At 43.7% G+C, this 19332-nt stretch overlaps 1 protein-coding gene across 2 annotated transcripts in view; it reads right to left on the minus strand.

Moving 5' to 3' along the window:
• LOC124045992 (membrane-associated guanylate kinase, WW and PDZ domain-containing protein 3-like) overlaps positions 1-9030 on the minus strand; it is a 194169-nt gene extending 185139 nt beyond the window's left edge. The window contains exons 1-2 of one of the 2 annotated variants that reach the window (XM_046365876.1): positions 8745-9030; positions 7730-8071 (exon numbers count right to left, since the gene is read on the minus strand). In XM_046365876.1, the coding sequence (XP_046221832.1) occupies positions 7730-8071; positions 8745-8751 (349 nt within the window). In that variant the 5' untranslated portion in view covers positions 8752-9030. The remainder of the gene's footprint in view (positions 1-7729; positions 8072-8744) is intronic. The other variant, XM_046365877.1, reaches the window with a different exon arrangement.
• Between the last annotated feature and the right edge of the window lie 10302 nt (positions 9031-19332).

Genomic DNA, 19332 nt, shown 5'->3' on the forward strand with positions numbered 1-19332 from the left:
CGGACAGACGGGCGGATTGGATGGTGGGATGGCGAGCGAAGGAGAGTGACAGGGTTGGGGAATGAGCCCAGAGACAGCAGCCGGTAGGAGGGAATGAATCACGTCAGGCCTGTAATACCACACTGTTACGTTCCCCAGTTTCTGTATTGATTTGGGTTTGTATGTTGCAGCTGATTGGTCGGCCCCATTTCAGATTGGAGATCTTACCCCGCCCTCTCGTTAGGAGATACAGCTGTCTGCAATTACCGACTATTTCTGCAGCTTGAAAAACCAGTGTTCCTTCTGCGATGTCCTGTGTTGGTTGTTGCCCAGTATAAGTTGTTGTAAAGTATTTTATAGCCGGTCCTGCAGAGGTATGTGTATGCCATAGGATTTAGTGTTTTTAGTTTATTCAAATTGTTCAGAGTTTGACTTATTCTGTTTCATTTGGGGGGAAGAGGAAGGCACCTTGGGAGTGTTTAGGCAACAGGCCTGCGGGCACGCATATACCCGTAGTATGTACTCTGTCTATGCACAGTAGCTAAGACCTGGGCGGACCACCCCCTGTATTTTGGTTAGTGTGCCAGGTGGTGCTAAGAATAGGTAAGTAGTTGGTAGGTAGGAGGGGACTAACATTTTACTTTCTTTGCTTTGGTTCCGTCAAGCCCCTTTTCCCGACAATTACCGTGTTAAGGAAATACATTTCCTGTTAACGGTAATATTCTCTGCCTCGGTCATCCTTTCCAGCACTTACAGTCACATACCTCTTTCACTCCACGGGGAGTTGAGTGTATTAGGGTGTTGTGTTCCCTCCTCCAAAAGGCGTGAGTAACACACACGGCTGGTGGCACCTTAATTGGGGAGGACGGGCTGATAGTAATGGCGGGAACAGAATAAAGGGAGCGGTATCACACAAGTGGTTTCCATGTGCTTGATCCCATTCACTCCCATTCACTCCCATTCACTCCCATCCAGGAATGATTGAACCCGTCCTTCCCTCACCAGCCTCCTGTGACGCACACGTGAAGACGAGATCAAGTGGAGTTCCATCTGCATCTGGAATGCAGTGGGCCAATAACCAAAGGGAGAAGGTTCTAACCTGTCTAAGCAGGCCGGGGAGACTGTAATAATGCATCTATCTCAAACACTGGAGCATGACTGATAAGGGCTGATAAGAACCATTACAATGACTAACAATTCCATAGTCCATGATCATGGTGAGCTATAGAGCATCAGAATGTTGTTACAAGCCCATTAAGTTAAGAGGTATCACTCCCCTCTGTGACAGGCCTGTTGTCAGTGAGCCTCTCTGCACCATGACGGAAGTAAGACTTTGAGAACTTCTCAGGCTTGTTTCGGTCCTAGGTAAGGCACTGTGAAAGGCACCACCACCGAGGCAAAGCTAAATGAACACATTTGATCATCGCTAAACATTTTTTTTTTTTTACTTTGAGAATGTGTGTATTGTTATTATATTGCTCGTTATTGCTGCATTGGAGCTAGAAACATAAGCATTTTGCTACACCTGTGATATCAGCAAAACTGTGTACGTGGCTAATAAACTTTGATTTAATCTAATTACAAAAAAAAACAGGGAAGACTGGGAGGAGTGTGACAGTGCTATGCTGTTACTGTCAGTGGTTAACAACCCACTGAGAGACAGACATTTACAAGGCAACCAACACTAGTTATTTACTTAGCTGGAGCCTTCTGTAATAGCATCATTTTCTGGTAGTGTTGTCTCCTACTGACATTGTGTGAGCTGGGAACAAGGGGTACCGTTCTACCCAAATAATGAAATGGTGTTTTGTGATAAAACAATGCTGTAAGGAAGAAGACTTTCCTGCCAGTGTATAGAGACAGCCGTTCCAACGGATACAAGACTTTGTCCATCGAAGCGGAAATATGTTAAGAGATTGGGACAGAAGTTACAGACGTTGTTGGCTGGGTAAAGCTACCCTCCACTGGTTGAAACAGAGCAGCCATCTCATAAAACTAGCACTGTGAGACAAACCACATTAAACACCACACTACAGCGGTACTCTGCTGGGCCGGAGATGGTAAAACCAGTGTGAAATGGTTCTCTCATGAATGGTTTTATCATAACGAGTCACTGCTGGGCTATTTAACATGGTGCCTTCAGAAAGTAAAGTATTCACACCTCTAGACTCTTTCCACATTTTGTTGGTTCCAGTTTTCATTTCAAATGGATTCAATAGCAGAAGAAATGTACACCACTTGATTTTATTTTTTACAAGTTATTTAAAAATCAAAAGACGAAATGTCTTGCGTGAATAAATATTCAACCCCTTTGTTATGACAAGCCTAAATAAGTTCAGTAGTCAAAATATGCGTAACAAGTCACATAAGTTGCATGGACTCCGCGTGCAACAATGGTGTTTAACATGATTTATGAATGTCTACCTCATCTCTGTATTCCACACATACAATTATCTGTACAGTCCCTCAGTCGAGCAGTGAACTTCAAGCACAGAATCAACCAGGGAGGTTTTCAATGCCTCACAAAGAAGTGCAAAAAAATAAATTCTGACATTGAATATCCCTTTGAGCATGGTGAAGTAATTAATTAGACTTTGGTACAACTAGTCACTACAAGGATACAGGCACCTTCTTAACTCAGTTGCCAGAGGAAGAGGACCACTCAGGGATTTCACCATGAGGCCAATGACATTAAAACAGCTACAGAGTTGAATGGCTGTGATATGAGACAATAGAGGATTGTAGCTACTCCATAATACTGACCTAAATGACAGAGTGAAAAGGAGGAAGCCTGTACAAAATAAAAAAATTATCCAAAACATGCATCCTGTTTGCAACAAGGCAGTAAAGTAATAATGCAAAAATGTGGCAAAACAATTAACTTTTTGTCCTGAATACAAAGTCTTACTTTTGTGGCAAATCCAATACATTACTGAGTACCACACTCCATAATTTCAAGCATAGTGGTGGCTGCAACAAGTTAAGGGGAAGCTTGTTGTTATTATTAAGGACTGGGGAGTTTTTCAGGATAATTATTTTTTAACAGAATGGAGGTAAGCACAGGCAGAATCCTAGAGGAAAACCTGCTTCAGTCTGCTTACCACCAGACACTGGGAGATTAATTCACCTTTCAACAGGAAAATAACCTAAAACACAATGCCAAAACTACACTGGTGTTGCAAACCAAGAAGACAGTGAATGTTCCTGAGTGGCCGGGTTAGAATTTTACTTAAAGCTGCTTGACAATCTATGGTAAGACTTGAAAATGGTTGTCTAGCGATGATCAATTCCCAACGACAGAGATTGAAGAATCCAGGTGTGCAAAGCTCTTAGACTTTAAAAAATATATATATATTTTTTACCTTTATTTAACCAGGCAAGTCAGTTAAGAACATATTCTTATTTTCAATGACGGCCTAGGAACAGTGGGTTAACTGCCTGTTCAGGGGCAGAACGACATATTTGTACCTTGTCAGCTCGGGGGTTTGAACTCGCAACCTTCCGGTTACTAGTCCAACGCTCTAACCACTAGGCTACGCTGCCTTACTCAGAAAGGCTCACTGCTGTAATCACTGCCAAAAGTGATTCTAACATGTATTGACTCAGGGTTGTGTGTAGGTATGTAAATGAGATATTTATGTATTACATGTCCAATATATTTGCTAATATTTCTAAAAACATATTTCCACTTTGTCATTATTGGGTATTGTGTATATATGGGTGAGAGAAAAATGGATAGAATCCATTTTGAATTCATGTTGCAACAACAAAATGTGGAATATGTAAAGGGGTACAAATATCCCTTTACATATTCCACATTTTGTTGTTGTACCCCTTTACATATTCCACATTTTGTTGTTGCAACCTGAATTCAAAATGGATTCAATCCATTTTACAAATACGTGTCTAATTGTAGATCTGCTTACAAAAGCAGATCACACAATCAGGTTTGATTCCAGGATAACACTGGATGCATTACTTTTTTACATTTTTCCCTCATTTTTTAAAGCATTTTTCTCCCCAAATTTCGTGATATCCAAATGGGTAGTTAGTCTTGTCCCATCGCTGCAACTCCCATACGGACTCAGGAGAGTCGAAACGTGTCCTCCGAAACATGACCGTGCCAAGCCGCACTGCTTCTTGACACACTGCTCGCTTAACCCGGAAGTCAGTCGCACCAACATGTCGGAAGAAACACTGTACAGCTGTCAATTGAAGTCAGCTTGCATTCGCCCAGCCACCACAAGGAGTCGCTAGCGCGCAATGGGACAAGGACCTCACAGTCGGCCAAATCCTCCCCTAACCCGTACAAACGCTGTGCCAATTGTGCACCACATCACGGGTCTCCCGGTCACAGCCCGGGTCTGTAGTGGCGCCTCTAGCACTGCGATGCAGTGCCTTAGACTGCTACACTAGTCGGGAGGCCCGCAGCGCACTACTTTTGACCAGGGAGAAATGGCACCCTATTCCATTTATAGTGCACTACTTTTCTAAAATGGGCCTTGGTCAAAAGCAGTGCACTATAAAAAGGGAATAGGGTCCGATTTGGGACACACCCTCTGGCTACTTAAAGAGAGGACGTGTGCTACGTTTCCAATCCTGACCTGGAGCCACTCAGCAAGATAGAGAGAGCAGCATCACATTGGCTCTTCTCCTGTTTGGCTCAGAGCCACAGATGTAATGCTCATGGCTAGAATATGCAGTTACGAAGACGGGATGGGAAATGCTCTTCTGGGATCATAGCACTTTCAGTGCAAATTTAGGGTGTATTAATCAACCACCCCATACTCACACACAAACACAGCATCTGGATTGCACACAATCCTGAAGATGTACTGTTCCATTGATGTACAATAATGTAATAAGCTATCATAGTATTATAGATAGACCCGTGGTGCTGTGGAGACTGGGGAAGGGAGAGAGAGAGAAGAGTCACTGAGGAGATTGAATGAAGGGGAGAGAAATCACAAGACAACAGAAAACCAATGAGAAGGCATGTCCCTCGGAGGGTAGATGAGGGAGAAGCAGCGCAGAGAGAAGAGAAAACAACAGAGAAGGTGGAGAGCATTGAGCAAGCTAAGAGGGTGAGGAAGTGCTAAGATAAGGCAATACTGCAATAATTCTCAAAGATATGCAATCATGTGTTACTGTAGATTAGTCTACTGGAGCATTGGACTTCTATGCATACAGGTGTGTATGTGTTGTAGTAGAACTTAATCCATCCCTCAAGGGAAATTGATTCATCACCACCGGCTTCGACAAGACAAAGTACAAAGACAGTCGTCGATAGCAATAAAGTATAGCTTTAACAAGTAAGCAAAGCAACAGATTCAAGATTCCAACCCAGCTTCAGCTTTTGAGCTCAGGCCAACCCCACCATCACAGTGTAGTTCAGGTGCCTGTTGTCATAAACTCACTGGCTGCCAACAGATGGGCAGTGGTGCCATGGTTACCACTAGCCAGGCTACAGTGTGACAGCCCCTACTTGTCTATAGCCCTGTAACCCAGGCCCTGCATCTCAGGACTGGAGTTCACAACAACATCGGCCTGGTAACATCAGATCCTCAGACAGCCTCATCTAGGCATGGAGACCCCATCAAAGATAGATGATGTGTGAATTAACCATGAGGCTGAGGGATAGTCAGATAGACAGATAAACACTACACAGAGACTGGCTGGGATAGCGACACGGTGTAGAGGCCGGCACGGCTGGCACGGCTATCAAGTTTGCCAAACCCCACATTTGAAAGGAAGGTAGATAACAGGCACACTATCGATTCTAACTATCGATTCTAACTATCGATCCCCCCCCCCCCATCACTAGTGTTTCTTCAGAGCGTCTCGTCACTCGGACCATGGCTGCGTTCCAAAAAGCAGGGTGCTACTTGGGACAGTCTATACAGCAAAACCCTACACACATCGAAAAGTACCACTTCCTCCCACCACCCATAACAAGTTGCCATGTAAGTATGACAACCAATTCCCGCTTCATGTACATGCGTCTCCTTGTGTATACGCAAAACCAGTAACCACATTCATGTAAATCAGAGATAAGACGAGAGAGAGGGATAACGTCCATGGGGTTGGAGAAGTCAGTAACTCCTTGACATGGAGAAGATCTAGGCCACTGGGGAGAACGCAAGGACGTTTCGTAAGAGCAACCGGGCAGGACGGGGAAAGACTGACAACATCTGTCCATCCAAACAAAGAGGATTACACACGCACATTTGATAGCCTAGCGCTGATTCAAGCTAGAAGGTACACGTTCTGCTGAACTACAAAGATCTTAGCACAATCATTCTACAGCATCCTACGTCTCCCACTTCTCTACGTTTCCGTTGAGTGAAGTTGGGTCGTTGATATTTCTAAGTGGAAATGGTGTACCAACTGAATTCATATCAAATGATGTGCCTTTTAATATAGACCACACGGCGAAGTCAATAAATCCTATTTTGTTTTTATATGAAGATTTGCTAAAGTGCCAAAATTCAGCATTTTGACATGTCCCTCTGTCAACCCCGTGTCGCCCAATTCATTCCAAAATCTCTTCAAGTTTCACCATCTTCATAAATCCCTGGTTATTGTGTTGCTTTGCTTTGACAAAAGTCATCTCTGAAGATTATTATTGATTCCATGCGAGTAGCGATTCTTTTAAGTCTGTCCTTCGGTTGAAGGTCAACCTTGTCACATGAACTGAACTCACATTTTAATATGGTGAAACCATTCCTTTTTAAATATATGTTTTTCAAAAGAAACATTGAACATCTAATAGTGAGAACAGTGTAAAAGCAGGTGAGCCGTTCCTAGTCTTTTTTTTGGGCCATTTTCTGGTGTTCTGTGGTGGAAAACGGAGCAGGTCGAGCATAACGCGTCCACCCTGTTACAAAGACAGCAGGCTAGAAATGTTCACACCTTGTTTCATGTGCAGCTTGCATTCAATTGCCCCTCCCTGTTGCACACAACAAGATTCTAGTCCTCATGGGGAGTTCTGGCTCACTTAAGAAGAAATCATCCACCCTGTTTACAGTCCTCCCCGTTACTGTATTTGTAAGTCGCTCTGGATAAGAGCGTCTGCTAAATGACTTAAATGTAATGTCATGTATTTGTCACAGTCTTTTTCCTTGTACCTCTTCAGATGAGATTTTTTAAAAATGTTTTTATCACGTTTAACATGTGATCTTTATGACAGGATGTTACAACAACAAAAAATGTAACCAAGTTACACTTCTCAAAAAGGCACTGGACTGGTGGAATGACCCAGATTATACTGCTTGATGTACTGGCATAAGCAGTCTAGGAGACACATAAAGGCCACACATAACTGATCCTTCCACTATCCTGGAGGCCAAAGACGCAGCCCAATTACAAGCCTGACTATTTATTCCATTCCAACCAGAGACCGTGTGCAGTCCCAGTTAACCCCACAGCTATGACTCGGGCCATTAACTGCCCTGGGCAAATAGGATTACACCAAAAGGACAACACATAGTGTGTGTACTGGCAAGACAACAATTCAAGTCTTCTGAATGTGATTATCTGAGTGGACATTGGGGCAGGTGAGAGTTAACTAGAAGAATGCATGTTGTCACAGCTCACGTATGGGGTCAATTTGATTTCACAGACCAGACTAAGGTTACCATAGTACGACAAGTATGCCATATTACGAAACACATCATGGTAAAATGCATAACTTTGAAGAGTAGGCCTAGGCTGCAAAACCTCTGAACGGTAATAACAACACTAAACATACCTGGTTTGACGGTCTTGATACGGATGGGCTCCCGAAAGTGGCGGATGACAGCGAGGGTGTCTCGGTTGGTCAGGCCGCTGACAGGGGTGCCGTTCACTTCCAGAAGCACGTCCCCGATGTTCGGTAACCTCCCGACGTGACAGACCATTGCCTCCGTAATCACATGTCCCAGGTATGGGAATTCTCCCAGCTCTGCTCCCCCTTGTACGTCCACAACCGAGCCGAACTCCTCGGCATTCCCCCATGATAGCGCGCACTCCTGGACTTTACCGGACCAGTGCTTCTTCTTCTTAAGCGTTTTGGACATGTTTAATCCCTCTTGTAAATCTTTAGAGTCCCAGACTGTGTGGTTGTTTGAGAGACGAGACAAGCAGTTATTTTTAAGATGCAGATGTGACTATTGCACAGAGATAATGAGATGAGACTATCTGCTCACTGGTGTTTTTGTATTCCATTCCATTCATTGAGCAAATGTCATTTCAAAGCATTATCCGTATGAACATCCCGAATTATTGTAACATCACCGGTCTGCGATACAATAGTAGACTGTAGTGCAAGACTATCTGCGTCAGTGTTGTCGCAGGAGGCTAGATCGATCGCGGGGATGCTGATGTTGTCCCTCGCACTAAATTCTTGGGTAGCTGGGCAATGAAGCTCTACTTCTGAATTAGTAGCCTACTGCTTACTTAGAGTGAATCGGTCTGATAAACAGTTTTATAAAAGCCTATTACGCACAATAGCCAATAACTCAATTTTGGATCGATCCGTCGTTGAGTCTATAGCCTTGACTACACAGACTCTCCACTTGACTCAGTCGATGTATCAATTCCATGAACTAAATTACAGCGAACAACTAGCTATGTCGTTAAATTATTGAGCATAAACAACTGTTGCCTACACCCTCTAACAATTCTTCATCCAAAATTCGCCAGGGGCCAACTTAGTTCCGCGCACTTGTTTTACCTCCTCCACCGGTGACTTCAGCGACGCAGTCCTTGGAAACGGAACAACATACCTGGCATCAGCAGCGAATGTATTCGCAGAACTCGGGTAGTGTAGCCTACTCTGCTGGCAACTTGCTCCCTATTCTTCAACCCTCGTAAGCCCAGCTCAGAGAGCCCCGTCTCGTCAGTTGACGCCCCATGTGGTCTCGTGTCAGATTCAGCCCGGTGGCTCACAGAACTGGGGAGATTTAGGCGCAGGAGTCTATGGAACTAACCATAAAACAAGAAATCACGAATAACTTTTTTGCTTGTTTTCACCGTGTTGATTTCTTGAAGGAAAGCCCATCCAGGCGCCAATGACTGCTTGGGGTTGCTTCCAATCAGATGGTGGGAACGGAGTAAAACAATGCAAATCAACCAATGGAAATTGTTGGGCGGGGCTTCTGCGCAAACTCTGTTTCAATTGACCCGCTTAGCTTGATTTAGCTCGTCAAGCTTTCTGGGTGGACTGAGTTCCCAGTCACACGCGTTGGGTACGTTTTGGGACCCGGTGCTCAGCTGAGTAAATCGAGCGTGCGCACTAGGTAGATGAAATATTGCAACAATATTATTTTCTTGTAGATTACAGACGCTGTCAATTAAATTGCCATCATAGTGCTATGAAACTACAAAGTAGTCCTAACAATTTTAATTAGTAGTTTGTTAACTGGAACCAGGACAGTGCAATTACAAATCCATTTGTATAACTTTTATAGCATACTGTAGGGCCAAGTATTTTCGCGTGTCATTTATTGAGGGGAGGATGTCCAGTGCGTCAACTCTTGCGTGACTGTGCCATCTTGTGGTTAAATTAACTTGTAGGTCCTGAGAATGTGTAGACACAGAGCAGTAGAGGCTCCTCAGAGGAGGAAGGGGAAGACCATCCTCAGTGAATTTCATAAAAAATGTAAATGGTAAAACACTTAAAAAGTTGGCCTTTTTAGATAAAACTATACTTACGCCACCAAATAATGGATTAAAATACACTATTTTGCACAGAAGGTCGACAGTAGCCTCAACATCACTCTGTAGGGTAGCACCATGGTGTAGCCAGAGGACAGCTAGCTTCCGTCCTCCTCTAGGTACATTGACTTAAATACAAAATCTAGGAGGCTCTAGGTTCTCACCCCCTTCCATAGACTTACATAGTAATAATGACACTAATATATATAATAATATATGCCTTTTAGCAGACGCTTTTATCCAAAGCGACTTACAGTCATGTGTGCATACATTCTACGTATGGGTGGTCCCGGGGAATGAACCCACTACCCTGGCGTTGTGCTTGACAACTTCCGGAGGATGTCCTCCAGCCTATGAGAGCTCTTGCAGCATGACTGGCATGTTGTCCACCCACAATTAAAGGATCAGAGAATGAATCTTGTACTGAAAGGATAAACTACAGCTAGCACTGCAGTGATAATGTGATTTAACCAAAGATGAGCGGTATCCATTACTGGGAGTTACAGGTTTGCCAAAACAAAACGTCCGATTTTTCATCTAACCTGGTATTGGTGATACCATCTTCATTCTCGATTCGGCCAAGGGTATATCTTCTAAAATGGAAGTGTCCAGTTGCAGATGGTGCATTTTAATTTAGAAAATGCACCATTATTGAAATAAAATATTTTTTTGCTCCATGAAGTAATCCAACAATGTGTACACCGCCATCTTGTCTATTTATTGATTGGTGGTGCTTTCAAGACAAAACAAAACAAGGTCAAATCATGATGTCAACGATCTTCAGGTCGGAATGTCGGAGCTCTAGAAAAATGCCAGAGTTTACTACTGTTCGAAAATTATTTTTTCCAATCAGATCTCGTTTTTACTCCCCGATTTCCCAGTGAACGCACTGAAGTTGGATGTCGGAGATTTCCAAGTTCCCAGCATGAGATAGCCGTGTCATCATGACGTGGCACTTTGGGGTGGACCCACCTTAATTAATGAGAGAAAATGCATTTTAAATAGACAAAATGGCAGCGTACACATTGATGGATTTACTTCATGGAGCAACAATTTTTATTTTAACTGAGCATTTTCTAAATTCAAATGCATCACCTGCAACTGGACACAGACATTTTAGACGACATGTTTGGCCGAATCTAGAACAAATATATTCTCTATAGTCTACCAGGTTAGTTAAAATCTCTGGTGACATTTTGAATAGTCAAACCTGTAACTCCAAGTATGGAGGTAATCACATTATCTGGAGTAACAATAGAATCTAGATCTGAAAATCCCTCGATAGAGCTATAGTTCCAGACAGGGGCGCAACTTTCAATGGGGACATGACCCCCCTCCCCCCACACACACACACACTTTTATAATTGCACTGTGATACAAAAAGTGGCATAGTTGTGCTTGAGGACCATGCAGACACCTCAGAGTGGTTGGGTAGGCTGTTTGCTTTTTCTCTGAGTAGTAAAAGAAAGCAGCGAATAAACTGGCTGCTCTTTATTTGACTGATGTAGTTGTCAAGGTAACTGTTTGACTTAACAGAAAGAATTAATATTTATACCCAGTGCTGAGCTAGTAGTGTTACTGACATGTAACATTAGCTAATGTTTCATCCCCTCTCGACTGATGTTCTTTCTGTCTGAAGAGAATGAACTAGCTAGCTAGTAGCTACCACAGCCAGTCCAGCTCTAGCCCCTAGCTATCTGTCAGGTAGCAGCATCTAGCAGCTGTTGTGTGTATGGAAATGTTTTGTAGCCTTTTTGTCCCATTTCAACATAAGTAAAATAACTTGGATAGTTTGCCAGTTGATGTACTATTAGAGCTAACCAAAAGTTGGCAAATGTTAGCTGGGTCATTCCAGAATTGGAGTACAATTTTGGCATCAACACTTTTGAAAAATGAACCCTTTATTTGATCATTTTCTGTTATGTATTTAAGAAAAAATGCAATAAACTGTCAAATCATTTGTTTCGTCCAGCTCAGGCATTCGTCCAGCTCTGTTATGAATACTCAGGCAAGATAAATTTCAAAAGTTGCTGAAATTAATATAAGTCAAGTCTTATCTGAAATTAAATGAGTATTCAATGTGACTTGCTTTACTTAATGGTAAAGGATTTATTAAACATTAATAAATCCTTTACCATTAAGTAAAGAAAGTCATATTCACATTCAATGCTCATTTAATTTCAGATAAGACTTGACTTATATTATTCATTTATGCAACCTTTGAAATCTATCTTGCCCAACTTTTCAATAGTCACACGTTTTGTTTTAACAAATTGAAAAATTCTACTAATTTCAGTATTTATCTTCAAATTTTCTCTCAAATACGTCATGCATATACACATTCAAACTATTAAAAGAACAATAGGTTAAACCCTCGTGGGCTGAAAAAATCATTTAAGATAATTTAAATATAAATGCTATGGTAACAGGGTTGAAATTAGAGTAACAGTGTTTCTCAAAGTAACAGGGTTGAATGGATTACATTTCTATTGATTGTAGATCATGACATAAATGTGACAAATTTTTTATTTGTATTTTTTATTTTTTTATTTCACCTTTATTTAACCAGGTAGGCTAGTTGAGAACAGGTTCTCATTTGCAACTGCGACCTGGCCAAGATAAAGCATAGCAGTGTGAACAGACAACACAGAGTTACACATGGAGTAAACAATTAACAAGTCAATAACACAGAGAAAAAAAGGAGAGTCTATATACAATGTGTGCAAAAGGCATGAGGAGGTAGGTGAATAATTACAATATTGCAGATTAACACTGGAGTGATAAATGATCAGATGGTCATGTACAGGTAGAGATATTTGGTGTGCAAAAGAGCAGAAAAGTAAATAAATAAAAACTGTGGGGATGAGGTAGGTGAAAATGGGTGTGCTATTTACCAATAGATTATGTACAGCTGCAGCGATCGGTTAGCTGCTCAGCTAGCTGATGTTTGAAGTTGGTGAGGGAGATAAAAGTCTCCAACTTCAGCGATTTTTGCAATTCGTTCCAGTCACAGGCAGCAGAGTACTGGAACGAAAGGCGGCCGAATGAGGTGTTGGCTTTAGGGATGATCAATGAGATACACCTGCTGGAGCGCGTGCTACGGATGGGTGTTGCCATCGTGACCAGTGAGCTGAGATAAGGCGGAGCTTTGCCTAGCATGGCCTTGTAGATGACCTGAAGCCAGTGTGTCTGGCGACGAATATGTAGCGAGGGCCAGCCGACTAGAGCATACAAGTCGCAGTGGTGGGTAGTATAAGGTGCTTTAGTGACAAAACGGATGGCACTGTGATAAACTGCATCCAGTTTGCTGAGTAGAGTGTTGGAAGCAATTTTGTAGATGACGTCGCCGAAGTCGAGGATCGGTAGGATAGTCACTTTTACTAGGGTAAGCTTGGCAGCGTGAGTGAAGGAGGCTTTGTTGCGGAATAGAAAGCCGATTCTTGATTTGATTTTCAATTGGAGATGTTTGATATGGGTCTGGAAGGAGAGTTTGCAGTCTAGCCAGACACCTAGGTACTTATAGGTGTCTACATATTCAAGGTCGGAGCCATCCAGTGTGGTGATGCTAGTCGGGCATGCGGGTGCAGGCAGCGATTGGTTGAAAAGCATGCATTTGGTTTTACTAGCGTTTAAGAGCAGTTGGAGGCCACGGAAGGAGTGTTGTATGGCATTGAAGCTCGATTGGAGGTTAGATAGCACAGTGTCCAATGACGGGCCGAAAGTGTATACAATGGTGTCGTCTGCGTAGAGGTGGATCAGGGAATCGCCCGCAGCAAGAGCAACATCATTGATATATACAGAGAAAAGAGTCGGCCCGAGAATTGAACCCTGTGGCACCCCCATAGAGACTGCCAGAGGACCGGACAACATGCCCTCCGATTTGACACACTGAACTCTGTCTGCAAAGTAATTGGTGAACCAGGCAAGGCCGTCATCCGAAAAACCGAGGCTACTGAGTCTGCCGATAAGAATATGGTGAGTCGAAAGCCTTGGCAAGGTCGATGAAGACGGCTGCACAGTACTGTCTTTTATCGATGGCGGTTATGATGTCGTTTAGTACCTTGAGTGTGGCTGAGGTGCACCCGTGACCGGCTCGGAAACCGGATTGCATAGCGGAGAAGGTACGGTGGGATTCGAGATGGTCAGTCACCTGTTTGTTGACTTGGCTTTCGAAGACCTTAGATAGGCAGGGCAGGATGGATATAGGTCTGTAACAGTTTGGGTCCAGGGTGTCACCCCCTTTGAAGAGGGGGATGACTGCGGCAGCTTTCCAGTCCTTGGGGATCTCAGACGATATGAAAGAGAGGTTGAACAGGCTGGTAATAGGGGTTGCGACAATGGCGGCGGATAGTTTCAGAAATAGAGGGCCCAGATTGTCTAGCCGAGCTGATTTATAATAATACCCAGAACCATAGAAATGTTGTTTAATAATATTGTATATATCTTTTCGAAGAAGGATCAACAGGATGAGTAGTAATGATAAAAAATAAATATGTCAACAAGACCACAAACTGGATCTGATCAAACATTCAATGGACAAAAATAAAAAAATTGTCATATCACAGTAGGCCTACAACCTGGCATTAAAATGAATGAGCATATCAAAAATAGTCATGAACTGATCAATATTTTAGAAAGCTGATGTTATAATTTATAGATTTAATTTTAGTGGCTGGCCAGAGTATTCCATACCTCACTTGTGATGTCCATGTGGCGGGAGGTAAAGTTCTCTGGGGGAGGAATGAGGGTCAGCACATCCTCAAAGGGATACCAAAGGAGATCATCCCTCAACGGCCAAATGTTGTGGTCATACACCAGGGCACAGCATTTCCCCACAACCTCTGGACTGTGCCACTGCACTTCTTTGGGTGTGCTGTGCATGGGGTCTTCTGTGTGGTCATCTGTGGCATTAAACCTGAAGCACTTTGTTTTTCGGCAATCACACTCCAGACTCCCTGTTGCAGAACAAATGCAGTTGACGTTGCGGTAGAGAACTTTCCCAGGTGAAAGAGTGACCACGCGTTAGAGCCTCATCTGGCATTTCTTTCACTGCATCCTCCACAGCTTGCTCCTGAATGTGAAACCATTCCACCTTTGATTGTCCCTCACTCAGAGCTTGGTACAGGGACAATGCCGTGGGGATATGAACTCCTTGGCTGACAAGCCTGTCGACCCTCCTCTTCAATGTGCCACCCACACCATCTGGGGCACCTTTGCCATGACTGGCTTCAAAGTAGTTCCAGGTTCCTCTTGTAAAACCCTTCTTGAAAATGTCAGTACAAAAGAGGTCAAAATTACCACGCTGCTTGTACTGTGTGGCAAGGACCGTCGCAAAAAAAAAGATGGTTGTCACATCTGGTCATATCTCTCTGATTTCTCTCAGGATGGGCTCCAGGTGTTGCCATATGGCAGGTAGTCCCTTCAGCCTGGATGCCGATACAGTGCAGGAGGTAGGGGCAGATGCCCCCTCCATGTGTGCAAAGTGGCCTGTTGGTGTGATGCACCAAAATGAACAGCTTGTGCTTGAGTGCTGTATTAGCAGCCGTAGTTCTCAGAGCAGTCAATATGGACTGCACATTAATTTGCAGGGAGGTTCAGCTTCAGGGCCCGTGAGAAAGCATATTGCTGTCTGATGTTATAGAGATGGCGCCTGGACTTCTGGAGCAAAACGTTAGAAGTTTCCACCAGCTCTTCTTGGGGGCATTCAAATTATTTGTTCAAAGTGATCTTTGAGGCTGCTCCAGGATAATTACATTTACATTACATTTACATTTAAGTCATTTAGCAGACGCTCTTATCCAGAGCGACTTACAAATTGGTGCATTCACCTTATGACATCCAGTGGAACAACCACTTTACAATAGTGCATCTAAATATTTTAAGGGGGGGGTGAGAAGGATTACTTTATCCTATCCTAGGTATTCCTTAAAGAGGTGGGGTTTCAGGTGTCTCCGGAAGGTGGTGATTGACTCCGCTGTCCTGGCGTCGTGAGGGAGTTTGTTCCACCATTGGGGAGCCAGAGCAGCGAACAGTTTTGACTGGGCTGAGCGGGAACTGTACTTCCTCAGTGGTAGGGAGGCGAGCAGGCCAGAGGTGGATGAACGCAGTGCCCTTATTTGGGTGTAGGGCCTGATCAGAGCCTGGAGGTACTGAGGTGCCGTTCCCCTCAGCTCCGTAGGCAAGCACCATGGTCTTGTAGCGGATGCGAGCTTCAACTGGAAGCCAGTGGAGAGAGCGGAGGAGCGGGGTGACATGAGAGAACTTGGGAAGGTTGAACACTAGACGGGCTGCGGCGTTCTGGATGAGTTGTAGGGGTTTAATGGCACAGGCAGGGAGCCCAGCCAACAGCGAGTTGCAGTAATCCAGACGGGAGATGACAAGTGCCTGGATTAGGACCTGCGCCGCTTCCTGTGTGAGGCAGGGTCGTACTCTGCGGATGTTGTAGAGCATGAACCTACAGGAACGGGCCACCGCCTTGATGTTAGTTGAGAACGACAGGGTGTTGTCCAGGATCACGCCAAGGTTCTTAGCGCTCTGGGAGGAGGACACAATGGAGTTGTCAACCGTGATGGCGAGATCATGGAACGGGCAGTCCTTCCCCGGGAGGAAGAGCAGCTCCGTCTTGCCGAAGTTCAGCTTGAGGTGGTGATCCGTCATCCACACTGATATGTCTGCCAGACATGCAGAGATGCGATTCGCCACCTGGTCATCAGAAGGGGGAAAGGAGAAGATTAATTGTGTGTCGTCTGCATAGCAATGATAGGAGAGACCATGTGAGGTTATGACAGAGCCAAGTGACTTGGTGTATAGCGAGAATAGGAGAGAGCCTAGAACAGAGCCCTGGGGGACACCAGTGGTGAGAGCGCGTGGTGAGGAGACAGATTCTCGCCACGCCACCTGGTAGGAGCGACCTGTCAGGTAGGACGCAATCCAAGCGTGGGCCGCGCCGGAGATGCCCAACTCGGAGAGGGTGGAGAGGAGGATCTGATGGTTCACAGTATCGAAGGCAGCCGATAGGTCTAGAAGGATGAGAGCAGAGGAGAGAGAGTTAGCTTTAGCGGTGCGGAGCGCCTCCGTGATACAGAGAAGAGCAGTCTCAGTTGAATGACTAGTCTTGAAACCTGACTGATTTGGATCAAGAAGGTCATTCTGAGAGAGATAGCGGGAGAGCTGACCAAGGACGGCACAATTGTTGTGCTCTTTGTCCAGAGTGGCCCACTGGAGGTAGGAGATGCGATCGGTGTCTCTGTAGTGGCTTTTGAATGCATAGGTATTATTGGTGCATTGCTCACATTCCCCATACATACATTGCTTGCTTGTGATGGCATGTGTCAGGCTCTCCACATTGGATGTGTCGAGGATGTGCATCTGGTGAAGCTTTTTGGCAATAAAGCCTAGAATTTCATGTTGTTTGCGCATGCACGTGTCACGATCTGCCGATGTTGGATGCACAACCCAGTCGAGGCAAAGTGTGCAGAACAGTGAGTATGATAGACGGAGGTTGGTATGCTCATCCAGGAACTTCAAATGGAGGTTCTTCATTGAATCCACCACTAATCTTCTCTGCATTTTCTCCTTTTCTTTTGTCACCGTTTGCTTTTTTCCAGTTCCTGCTGACATCGTCATGTAAAGATAATAATCTCACCGTTGATCTCAGGGTGGCAGCAATCTCCTCGTGTTTCTTCCTCTAGGAGCTGTAGACATTTTAATTTGCCAGTTTTGTCCACCTCCTCCTTGAAAATCCAAAAACCTCCTCTGCCAATCAACCTGTACTTCTTCAGGAGGTTCCTTCCCCTTTGAATGTGTACTTGTTACGCACTTCCTCAGCTACTGCTGTATGAAACAACAGGTTTCTCCTTAGGGATGTGTCCGAGATTTGCCGAACCAACTTGTTGACTTTGGATTCTGGAGATGGGTTGTCCTTTTTCGATCGTTGGAGCCGCTTTCTGTATTTTTTCTGATCGCTGTTTGACTTTCCTCAACTGATCTTTAAGGAATACCTAGGATAGGTTAAGTAATCCCTCTCACCCCACCCCCCCTAAGTTTTAGATGCACTATTGTTAAGTGACTGTCCCACTGGATGTCATAAGGTGAATGCACCAATTTGTAAGTCGCTCTGGATAAGAGCGTCTGCTAAATGACTTAAATGTAAATGTTAAATGTAATCTTGTATTTTCTGCAGCTCCCTGTTTAATTTTGCTTTAGCAGCCCTCCATTTTCTTCCTCCCAACATCACATTGCCTAAAAGAACATAGAAATATATTGTCACTTATCCATTTCACCTGCAGAGTGAACTGAAGGAGATACAATGCTGTTACTGTAGTGCAACACTGTTACTTGAATTATGTCACGCTCTGACCATAGAGAGCCCTCGGTTCTCTATGGTGTTTAGGTTAGAGCGTGACTAGGGGGGGTGTTCTAGTCATTTTATTTCTATGTTGGTGAGTTGTATGGTTCCAATTAGAGGCAGCTGGTAATCGTTGCCTCTAATTGGGGATCATATTTATGAAGCCCTTTCTCCCACCTGCTTTGGAGGATATTGTTTTTTTGGAGTGCTGATGTTTGTTCACGGTCAGTGGTTGTTTAACTTTGGATTAAAAGTATGTGGAACTCAAATCACGCTGCGCCTTGGTCCGTCTTTCCTCACGAACGTGACAAATTATAGTAGCAGGGTTGTAAATCAATGCTAATGTTTTTTTTTCTCAGGAATTGATGCTAGCTGTGGAATGTAGCATTACTGTCAAGGACAAAGTTAGTTACAAATTACAAACAGAACTCAAATTAATTTGTCTTATTCTGATATGAGTAACAGGGTTGTGTTCGTTAAAGTGACACACTCGGTCAAGGCTGAAAAGATTGGGAAAATATGAAAAATAGAAGAGCGGACTTACTTTTGATCAACCCATGGTGTTTGCAAATGGCTTGCTGACTTCATGTGACTCACTTTTTTTTTCTCTTCCTCTGCCAGGCTAAGTAGGCTTCAGTAACAGGGCTGCGTACATGTTGTGGGACACAACTTCAGTACATAATTTATATAATTTAAAATATGTTGATTAAACAACTTGTTTTAACAATTACAAAAGGCATATCAACAAAATTGTACCAAAAAAAGTAGATTTAGAACTTATTTGAACTGTTATATTTGATGTGCAATTTGGTCATCAAGAAGGTGAAACAAGAGAAATGCCATTTTAGGGGGTACTTGAGCTATTTGGTATTTTAAATAATTTTGGAACCACTTGTTCAACTAGATTTACATTTAGTCTCAGGACAAGTATAATTTAAACAAGTGCATGGTTTTGTATTTTGGGCATGGACTTTTTTGAAATTCCATGGGTGGGAAAGAAAATGTCCTCCAATTTTGGAATGACCCAGCTAGCTCACTAACTTCAGCTGTAATTTTTGCCTCAATCACACTTGACCTGAATCAAAGGATGAAACCAGCGGCCAAACGATTGAAGACCAATATTCTTACATTTTTTTTCAGCACAATGGGAGTTTTTATAATTCAGCATAGCAATGTAACGTTATTGATCTGTCTGTTTCCCTACCTAATTCACAACTTTTCACACTGACATGGTATAAACAGCTCTACAGGCTACACTGTCATGGTGCACAGTCAGTACACAACACTATGCTCACCATGTCTTAGCAGGA

This window comes from Oncorhynchus gorbuscha, linkage group LG10, assembly GCF_021184085.1.
Source record: "Oncorhynchus gorbuscha isolate QuinsamMale2020 ecotype Even-year linkage group LG10, OgorEven_v1.0, whole genome shotgun sequence".
Lineage (NCBI taxonomy): Eukaryota > Metazoa > Chordata > Actinopteri > Salmoniformes > Salmonidae > Oncorhynchus > Oncorhynchus gorbuscha.